The sequence below is a fragment of the Bubalus bubalis genome, chromosome 2 (assembly GCF_019923935.1).
Source record: "Bubalus bubalis isolate 160015118507 breed Murrah chromosome 2, NDDB_SH_1, whole genome shotgun sequence".
Lineage (NCBI taxonomy): Eukaryota > Metazoa > Chordata > Mammalia > Artiodactyla > Bovidae > Bubalus > Bubalus bubalis.
This window is the reverse complement of record NC_059158.1, coordinates 20,907,701-20,918,659: the sequence shown is the minus strand read 5'-3', so window position 1 is coordinate 20,918,659 and position 10,959 is coordinate 20,907,701. Positions and strand designations below refer to the sequence as shown.

At 38.9% G+C, this 10,959-nt stretch overlaps 1 protein-coding gene across 1 annotated transcript; it reads left to right on the top strand.

Annotated features, from left to right (window-relative positions):
• Positions 1-1,222, top strand: LOC102393541 (olfactory receptor 2M2-like). Its single transcript, XM_025263255.3, has one exon. It carries the CDS (start codon positions 296-298, stop codon positions 1,220-1,222), a length of 927 nt encoding a protein of 308 aa, XP_025119040.3. The 5' UTR covers positions 1-295.
• The last annotated feature ends 9,737 nt before the right edge of the window (positions 1,223-10,959 follow it).

The window sequence follows — 10,959 nt, the reverse complement described above, 5'->3', positions numbered from 1 at the left end:
CCAGGGCAGCCATAAATCATCAATAATTAAAAATATATATATATTTTAAAAGCTATTTATACTATGTAAAGGAAAAATGAGAACGTATAGAAATAACCTGTCAGAGCAGGTTGGTGGAGGTTGAGTGTGGTTAACTCCACCTGACTGCAAAGCCTCTGCTCATTCTTTCCCAGTCCTGACATACCATGTATGTTGGTTTACCAGGGTAACACATAGAATGGACAGTGTATAAATAATTATCCAGATATGTAATGTTTCTAACTTCATGTGGTTCTAGATACAGAAAATATTCATCATGGAATGGGACAATCAGACATTCAACCCTGACTTCATCCTGATGGGGATTTTTAGTTACACGCCCACTCACATCTTTCTCTTCTCTCTGGTCCTGGGCATCTTCACAATGGCGCTCTTGGCAAACACTCTCATGGTCCTCCTCATCTACCTGGATACGCGGCTCCACACCCCCATGTACTTCCTCCTCAGCCAGCTCTCCCTCATGGACCTCATGCTCATCTGCACCACTGTACCCAAGATGGCCCACAGCTACCTGTCTGGCAGGAAGTCCATTTCTGTAGCAGGATGTGAAGCCCAGATCTTTTTCTATGTGTCCCTATCTGGTGCTGAGTGCTTCTTGTTGGCTGTCATGGCCTATGACCGCTATGTTGCCATTTGCTATCCTCTTCAGTACCCCAGTCTCATGAACTGGAAACTCTGTGGACTCATGGCTGCCTCTACATGGATTCTTGGTGCCTTTGATGGGATTGTTGATGTAGCTGCTACTATGTCTTTCTCCTATTGTGGATCCCGAGAAATAGCTCAGTTCTTCTGTGATGTCCCAGCACTCCTGCATCTCTCATGCATGGATACTTCCACATTTGAAACACTTATTTTCATCTGTTGTGTAGTAATGCTCCTCCTCCCTTTGTCACTCATCATCATCTCCTACACACGTGTAATTATAACCGTTATTCACATGAGTTCTGGGGAGGGTCGGCACAAGGCTTTCACCACCTGTACTTCACATCTTATTGTTGTGGGGATGTATTATGGAGCAGCTATGTTCATATATATGAGACCCACTTCTAATAGATCCCCAACTCAGGACAAGATGGTGTCAGCCTTCTACACCATTCTCACTCCCACGCTGAATCCCCTTATATACAGTCTCCGGAACAAAGATGTGGCCAAAGCATTCAGTAAGGTACTAGGGAAGAGGTAATCTAGAGAATAAAATGGATTAGTGATTTACGGAAATTTTTTCTGTCTTAACTCTTCTCTCTTTAAATTCATTTATTAAAAAAAACAATTCAGAAAAAAGGGTATAAACTATTTTCCTAAATTAGGCATAAGACTTGATAGACTCTGGGTATACATTCAGTTAATTGATATATTTTGCATTCATTGTATATTCATTTTGGTTTTAAGTGTACTCAATGAAATTCTTGAGAAGTAAGTAATTAAATTAATAAAGTTTCACTCCTCTTTCTAGAACTAAATAATAGACAAAATTGTCCTAAATGATTTTCCTTATTTTCAAAATCCAAAATCTTATTGAAATGCTTCTATAATGACTTATGCACTGAGTTAGCATAATGACTAATGCACTGAGTTACCTACCACACTTGCATATTTCATTTTATTATTAGCTCTTTCAAAATATGAAGAAGGCTGAGCACCGAAGAATTGATGCTTTTGAACTGTGGTGTTGGAGAAGACTCTTGAGAGTCCTTTGGACTGCAAGGAGAGCCAACCAGTCCATTCTGAAGGAGATCAGCCTTGGGATTTCTTTGGAAGGAATGATGCTAAAGCTGAAACTCCAGTACTTTGGCCACCTCATGCAAAGAGTTGACTCATTGGAAAAGACACTGATGCTGGGAAGGATTGGGGGCAAGAGGAGAAGGGGACGACAGAGGATGAGATGGCTGGATGGCATCACTGATTCGATGGACGTGAGTCTGAGTGAACTCCGGGAGTTGGTGATGGACAGGGAGGCCTGGCGTGCTGCGATTCATGGGGTCGCAAAGAGTCGGACACGACTGAGCAACTGATCTGCTCTGATCTTTCAAAATATACGCTAATCAGAGAGGCACAGATATTTGTTCATTTACCAAAAAAAAAAAAAAAAAAAAAAGGTTGTCCTATAATAAATATTATTTATTTTGCCAGAGAAGGCTTTTTTCTTGTGTTTGACTTCCCTGCTACACTGAGCATTTGTACATCTGAATAATTCTTATAGTGGAACCACTTATATTCCAGAGTTTTGGCAGATAATACAGTATCATCAACCTATACTTTGTATATATTATAAGTCTTGTAAGTTTCATGATGCCTGGTTATAATCCAAAATTAATTCTGAGTTCTCTGATGTTCTCTGACATCATCTGGGGTGACCATCATTTCAGACAGGTGATCACAGGCAACTTTGGTCTCTGCTTCAAGCTCAGGAGAGAGGTACTATTACTTTAGAAAAAAAAAGTGTTCAGGGACTCATTAAATGTAGTGTCTTGTGGGGACTGAAAACTTTTAATGAGCGTGGCAAAGTTGAAGAGCCAGACAGTCTAGTTAAGTAACTACCTAATTGGCAAGGTATAAAACTTTACATGGTTTCTTGGGACCAAGGGGCAAAGTGCCAACTAGTGAAAGGTAGAAATTATCATGATTAGCAAACTTAAAAGGACAAAGTTGTTTGATTACTTTGGTGACTTTTGACAGAGAAATAAGTCTAGGGATAATAAATATGCTTGGAAAACCAGTTAACACATAAGCTGCTGCTGCTGCTAAGTCACTTCAGTCGTGTCCGACTCTGTGTGACCCTATAGATGGCAGCCCACCAGGCTCTGCTGTTCCTGGGATTCTCCAGGCAAGAACACTGGAGTGGGTTGCCATTTCCTTCTCCAATGCATGAAAGTGAAAAGTGAAAGTGAAGATGCTCAGTCATATCCGACCCTCAGCGGCCCCATGGACTGCAGCCTTCCTACATCCATGGGATTTTCCAGGCAAGAGTACTGGAGTGGGGTGCCATTGCCTTCTCTGTAACACATAAGCATTTCATGCTAATTAATACAATAGCAGGGCATGTGCTGGGGTTGTTGTGACACAAATGTTGCCACATATGAGCCTAATCTAACTGTGTAGACTTAAAATCATATCACTACAAATATATGTGCATTTGGCATTAAAAATATTTTTTCTGATGAATCTAGATTATTTCACATAAAAAATAATCTAATAATCACCTGCACAGTTAGATCATAAGCGATCATTTATTCCATCAACTGATTTTACATTAGATGTCATTGAATATGTTGAGTCAGACTAGGATGTTTCTCTTTTTAAAAACCAATCAATAGGGACTTCCCTCGTCATCTAGTGGTTAAGAACCTACCTGTTAAGGCAGAGGACATGGGTTAGATCCCTGGTCTGGGAACTTGTATCCCACATACTGTGGGGCTACTAAGCCCTTTTGCAACAACTGAGCCTGTGAACAACAATGAAGACCCAGCACAGCCAAAATAAATAAATAATAATGTTTTAAAAAAAAGATGAGAAAGCAACACTATATAATTCTCATGAACCATCTAATCAAGCTTCAAAGGCACTAAATAACTAAATTAGCAAATAGTAATATTGAAATATGTTGTTACTCCTAGCATTAATTTATTGTTTTGAAGTGTTTTACATTTTAAAATACTTTAATGATGCATGATAAAAAGGGAATGATAAAATAAATATGCAGATATCCCACACAGAAGATATTTTATCTTAACCTGATGACTTTGTTTCTTTTCCTATTTTTAATGACACTAGATTTCAGCTAGAGTCGATGCCCTGTGTGTAATTCCCCACAATCATGCCATTCACTTCTTACCTTCCCTGCCATAATCACAGACTTGAATTTGTGGTTAAATATTTCCAACAATGATATTATATTTTGCTGAATGTATTCATAAAAATTAAACAATGTGAGTCAGAAGATATTTATACTTTATACATTTGTTGTTATACTCTATACATAATTTTTCAACTTGCATGTTGAATCAAGTTCATTCATGTGAATTTTTAAACACTTGTACAATATCCCACTGGATAAATATAACATCAACTTATTTCTGCATGCTCCTATTGATGAATATTTGGGTTGATATACATTCTACATCATTACAAATAACAATTGCAATGAATTCAAAGGCTCTCTGGTATCCATTCTCTGAAGATTAGAAATAACAGTGGGAGATATTTCCATGGACAAAGGACTCTACTGAGCTGAGCAAGCATGATTGTATGCATAGTGGGTCAGATAATACCCAATAAGCAGAAGCTCAGATCACGTGACCATTTTTTGTGTTCCATTGTGTAGCATTAAATCTCTACAAAGCCTAGTAAATCATGAGGAGCTTCTCAAGTATTATTTCCATAGAATTGACAGAGGATCCACAGAGCATCAACATAGATCCTTTATGCACCATTGGATCTGGTGTCGCAAAGCCCAGTTACAAAGCAACTTGCTCAATATTCTGAATCAGCTACAAAGGAGCTTAATGTACTTGGGGACTGAGACGAAATGAATAGGAAGAATTTTAGTAAGCCTCCACCTACCCCTCATTTATCACTTATAGGGAGGAACTGTCCAACTATTCTTATTTATAGTGTTATTGGAACTTCTGAGTATTTACTGGAAGACTCCTCCCATGGATCCTTCTCAAGGAAATAATATATGATTCCACATTTCCTGGTGATTGGAGGAACTAACACATCTCCCCAAACTGTTCAATTGATGATAAGTATCAGGCATTTGAATCTGAGTTTCAAAGACTAGGGTCAGGCAGGAAATTTTAGGGGAAGTGGACCAAAGAGACAAATAAGAACTTAATGATTGTTGAGTGAAACTAAATGTTTGAATCACTACTGCATAAGGAAAGATAAATCAATAGTGACTAGTGATGTCTATTTTAAGACAATGTATGGTCATTTGGGGGCTTCCCTGGTGGCTCAAATGGTAAAGAATCTGCCTGTAATGCAGGAATCATAGGTTTGATCCCTGGGTCAGGAAGATACTCTGGAGAAGGGAATGGCCACCCACCCTAGTATTCTTGCCTGGAGAATTCCATGGACAGAGGAGCCTGCAGGCTACAGTCCATGTGGACACAAAGAGTTGGACATGACTGAGAGACTAATTCTTTCACTTGAATGTTTGAAATACTTCCCTCCAAATAATAGTAATAAAGTGGTACAAACAGGAAAACGCTTCGTTATCTCATTAATTTTCTCAGGTTCTATGCTTATGAGTTAGCAAATACCTCTGCTCCTTTTCTTAGCCATAGTAAAGCAAAATATCTCTGGCAGCAAGCCTATGCATCACGTGAAAGCTATTTAATGAAGAACAAGCATATTTTGGGCTTATTAGTATCTTAACCTAAAAGTGTCAACTAACAAAAAATAGTATGAGTAACTAAAAAAGCTTATTGAACAAGTTTTGCCATGAAATAGAGAACAGTAGTATACAGATGGGGAAACAATGGAAACAGTGACAGACTGCATTTTGGGGGGCTCCAAAATTACTGAAGATGGTGACTGCAGCCATGAAATTAAAAAACACTTGCTCCTTGGAAGAAAAGCTATGACCAACCTAGACAGCATATTAAAAAGCAGAGACATTACAAAGGCCAAAGGAGAAAAGGAGGGATATACCCATTTGAAAGCAGAGTTCCAAAGAATAGCAAGAAGAGATAAGAAAGCCTTCCTCAGTGATGAGTGCAAAGAAATAGAGGAAAACAACAGAATGGGAAAGACTAGAGATCTCTTCAAGAAAATTACTGATACCAAGGAACATTTCATGCAAAGATGGGCTCAATAAAGGACAGACACGGTATGGACATAACAGAAGCAGAAGATATTATGAAGAGGTGGCAAGAATACACAGAAGAACTGTACAAAAAAGATCTTCATGACCCAGATAATCATGATTGTGTGATCACTCACCTAGAGCCAGACATCCTGGAATATGAAGTCAAATGGGCCTTAGGATGCATCACTACAAACAAAGCTAGTGGAGGTGATGGAATTCCAGTGGAGCTATTTCAACTCCTGAAAGATGATGCTGTGACAGTGCTGCACTCAATATGCCAGCAAATTTGGAAAACTCAGCAGTGGCCACAGGACTGGAAAAGGTCAGTGTTCATTCCAATCCCAAAGAAAGGCAATACCAAAGAATGCTCAAACTACCACATAATTGCACTCATTTCACATACTAGTAAAGTAATGCTCAAAATTATCCAAGCCAGGCTTCAGCAATACATGAACCATGAACTTCCAGATGTTCAAGCTGGTTTTAGAAAAGGCAGAGGAACCAGAGATCAAATTGCCAACATCCGCTGGATTATTGGAAAAGCAAGAGAGTTCCAGGAAAACATCTATTTCTGCTTTATTGACTATGCCAAAGCCTTTGACTGTGTGGATCACAACAAACTGTGGAAAATTCTGAAAGAGATGGGAATACCAGACCACCTGATCTACCTCTTGAGAAATCTGTATGCAGGTCAGGAAGCAACAGTTAGAACTGGACAGGGAACAACAGACTGGTTCCAAATAGGAAAAGGAGTATGTCAAGGCTGTATATTGTCACCCTGTTTATTCAACTTATATGCAGAGTAAATCATGAGAAATGCTGGATTGGATGAAGCACAAGCTGGGATCAAGATTGCCAGGAGAAATATCAATAACCTCAGATATGCAGATGATACCACCCTTATGGCAGAAACTGAAGAACTAAAGAGCCTCTTGATGAAAGTGAAAATGGAGAGTGAAAAAGTTGCCTTAAAGCTCAACATTCAGAAAACTAAGATCATGGCATCTGGTCCCATCACTTCATGGCAAATAGATGGGGAAACAGTGGAAATAGTGTCAGACTTTATTTTTTGGGGCTCCAAAATTACTGCAGATGGTGACTGCAGCCATGAAATTAAAAGACGCTTACTCCTTGGAAGGAAAGTTATGACCAACCTAGATAGCATATTAAAAAGCAGAGAAATTACTTTCCCAACAAAGGTCTGTCTAGTCAAGGCTATGGTTTTTCCAATAGTCTTGTATGGATGTGAGAGTTGGACTATAAAGAAAGCTGAGGGATGAAGAATCGATGCTTCTGAAATGTGCTGTTGGAGAAGACTCTTGAGAGTCCCTTGGGCTGCAAGGAGATCAGTCCTGAATATTCATTGGAAGGACTGATGTTGAAGCTGAAACTCCAATACTTTGGCCACCTGATAAGAAGAGCTAACTCACTGGAAAAGATCCTGATGCTGGGAAAGAGTGAAGGCAGGAGGAGAAGGGGACAACAGAGGATGAGATGGTTGGATGGCATCACCAACTCAGTGCACATGAGTTTGAGTAAACTCTGGGAGTTGGTGATGGACAGGGAGGCCTGGCATGCTGCGGTCCATGAGGTTGCAAAGAGTCGAACACGACTGAGTGACTGAACTGAACTGAACTGAACTCTAGTTTAGAGAATAAGCCATTATACAAAATAATAGGATAAAAATTAAAAAGGAAATTAATATCTGTTTTATGGACCAAATTGTGTCCCTCAAATTTTATATGTTGAAATCCCAATAACTCAGAATGTGGCCTTATATGGAGATATGGTCCTTACAGAGGTAATCAAGTTAACAGGAGATCACTAGGGTGAGTGTTAATCCAAATGACTAGCATCCTATAAAAAGAGGAAATATGGAAACAGACACAAACACAGCAAGATTGCCATGTGAAGATGAGGGAATATTTTAGGGTTATTTTCTACAAGCCAGGGAGTACTAAATATTGCCAGCAACCTCCAGAAGCTAGGTGAGAGGCATATAACTGTTTCTTCCTTGTAGCTCTCAGGAGGAACCAGTTTTGCTGACTCCTTGAAGTGACATTTCTAGCCCAGAATTGTGAGACAGTAAGTTTTGATTGTTTAGTACTCCTAGTTTTTGATAACTTGTTATGGTAGTATAACAAATATGATTAAATGCCAAAAGTGTGATTATAGTAATAATGATTGAGATAGCTGAAGCTTTTATTTTCTGAATTCATATTTTGGATTAAGCTTTATGTTGAGTAATTTATAAAAGTAATCTTCTCTAATTTCTGCAACAATCCTGAGAGACAGATATTAGTCTCACTATATATTTTCTTTTTAAACAATAGAGAAATATTGATAATATCACTGTTGGCAGTAGAGCAGTGATTGAAACGCAGATATGTCTAATCTCAAAATGGATGTGCCTGATCAGCACTCTGCATCACTTTTGGGAAAGAGCAGTAGAAGGAGCCACATGATTGAGTTTAGTGAGTTGGGAGCATATAGCCTATCAAAAATGCAATAGAGTTCATGGGATGATGCCATTATTCTAGAGGTGGAATAAAGGAACAAACTGAAAATGTTGCAGTGGCTTGAAAAAATGAAGCATTACTGTTCATTAAGGAAGTATGTTGAGACCTCACATCAGAAAATATGGATGAATGTAGAATTGTCAGAGTTTGTGATGAAAAATTATGAGAAGAAACCTCTTGAGATGGTGGATATAAATTCTGGTGCAGTAGCCCAAGCCTCAATATAAATAGCTGCTATTTGTTCTTCTGAGAATTTGGAACTTGTGGAAGATTTTGAAGAGGAGAGTGACATAACTCAATGGTATTAAAAAGAGTAATCAGAGAATATTTCATCCAGGGGACGGGAAGTGATAGACTTACTTTACTGAAAATCGAACGATGCTTCTGGGAAAACAGAAGAAATTTTCAGAAGTAGTGTACCTTTCCAAAAGAGAACAACTTATCTCTATATGAAATACTATGAGAAGGTCCTCTTTGAAGCAGGAAGATGGACTACAACAGTGGTTCTCAAACATTAGCCAGCATCTAAATCACTTGCAGGCTTATTTAAACATAGTTTTGATTCAGTAGGTCTGGTGGTACCTGGGAATGTGCATTTTGCAGCACACGGAATCTGATCTTCAAAGGGCATGAGGAAACTTAGGTTGAGGTTAAGTTGATCAGGGTTCTAAATTAGTATTAGTGTCTAAGTAGAGTAAACCAAAGCACATTATAGCCCTCATAGTCTCCTCCCACAAACCACACACATGAATGCTGATTTCACCACAAAATAGTGAAGGAAGGGCAATCTAGAATGGACATGCAATCTCCAGAGCAAGGAGAGTGACAGTAGAAAAAAACAGGAGAGATACTGTTTGCAAATGATACCCACAGTGCAATGATGGGTCACCTGCCACAGTCCAACATCAAAGCAGGAGATGCAGTCTCTGGATAATAGAATTGCATACACATTCTACTAATGAAGAGACGAGATCAAGGACAGGGCAATTCTGGCTGGGCTTGAAAGTTCTAAAACATTGAGGGACCCTCTTTTTTTTGGCCGCACCATGTGGCATATGGGATCTTAGTTCCCTGACCAGGGATTGAACCCCCAATCCCCTACATGCGGTCTTAACCACTGGGCTGCCAGGGAAGTCCATGAGGGACCCTCTTTAAGAAAAAAAGAATATACAATGGTGAATAAAATACTGATAGGTCCTTCTAATGGACTTTCAGTTCAGTTCAGTTCAGTTGCTCAGTCGTGTCCAACTCTTTGCGACCCCATGAATTGCAGCACCCCAAACCTCCCTGTCCATCACCAACTCCCGGAGTTTACCCTAACTCACATCCATCGAGTCGGTGATGCCATCCAGCCATCTCATCCTCTGTCGTCCCCTTCTCCTCTTGCCCCCAATCCCTCCAGCATCAGGGTCTTTTCCAATGAGTCAACTCTTAGGATGAGGTGGCCAAAGTATTGGAGTTTCAGCTTCAGCATCAGTTCTTCCAATGAACACCCAGGACTGATCTCCTTTAGAATGGACTGGTTGGATCTCCTTGCAGTCCAAGAGACTCTCAAGAGTCTTTTCCAACACCACAGTTCAAAAGCATCAATTGTTAGGCGTTCAGCCTTCTTCACATTCCAACTCTCACATCCATACATGACCACAGGAAAAACCATAGCCTTGACTAGATGGACCTTTGTTGGCAAAGTAATGTCTCTGCTTTTGAATATGCTATCTAGGTTGGTCATAACTTTCCTTTCAAGGAGTAAGCGTCTTTTAATTTCATGGCTGCAATCACCATCTGCAGTGATTTTGGAGCCCAAAAAAATAAAGTCTGACACTGTTTCCACTGTTTCCCCATCTATTTGCCATGAAGTGATGGGACCAGATGCCATGATCTCAGTTTTCTGAATTTTGAGCTTTAAGCCAACTTTTCCACTCTCCTCTTTCACTTTTAGCTTCAGTTAAATCCTTCTCTGGGTAGGGAGATCTCAAGTTACTGCCCTTTCAAACTGAAACATAAATTAAAATTCTGGCTTTTTTTTACTTTCTCATCCACAATTAAGTATTTGTGATGTATAAATTATTTGCAATTATTTACCAATTATTCTGAACTGGAAGTTCATCATCTATATTATTGTATAAATAGTAATCCTGCTTAGTCATTAAATTTGGTACACAAATAAGAGTATATAAATGCAAATGTTAATATATCTTGGCAACAATAGATTATTATAGTTATTTTACTATACTATATAGGCAATGACATTAAAATGCTCTCTTCCTCTGTTTTAGAATTTATTACATACTTACATATGATAAGCTTATGGATATAATCCTATCTAATAATAGGTTATATGTTTCTCAATGAGTCAAATGCTCTGTCTAGATTCTGTGATTTGTATGTTTAATAATCACAACAACCCAATTAATAAGTTATTTCTACTATGTAAAAGAAGTAAAATGAAACACATAGAAATAACTTGTCAGTGGACATGCAGGTTGGTGGAACTTGAGTGTGATTAACACTACCTGACTACAAAGTCTCTACTCATTCTCTTCCAGTCCTGACATATCATGTATGTTGGTTTATAAACATAGCACATAAGGT

What these genes read in the sequence shown, in the direction of transcription:
- LOC102393541 (XM_025263255.3), top strand. Translation starts at nt 296, where the DNA reads ATGGAATGGGACAATCAGACATTCAACCCTGACTTCATCCTGATGGGG.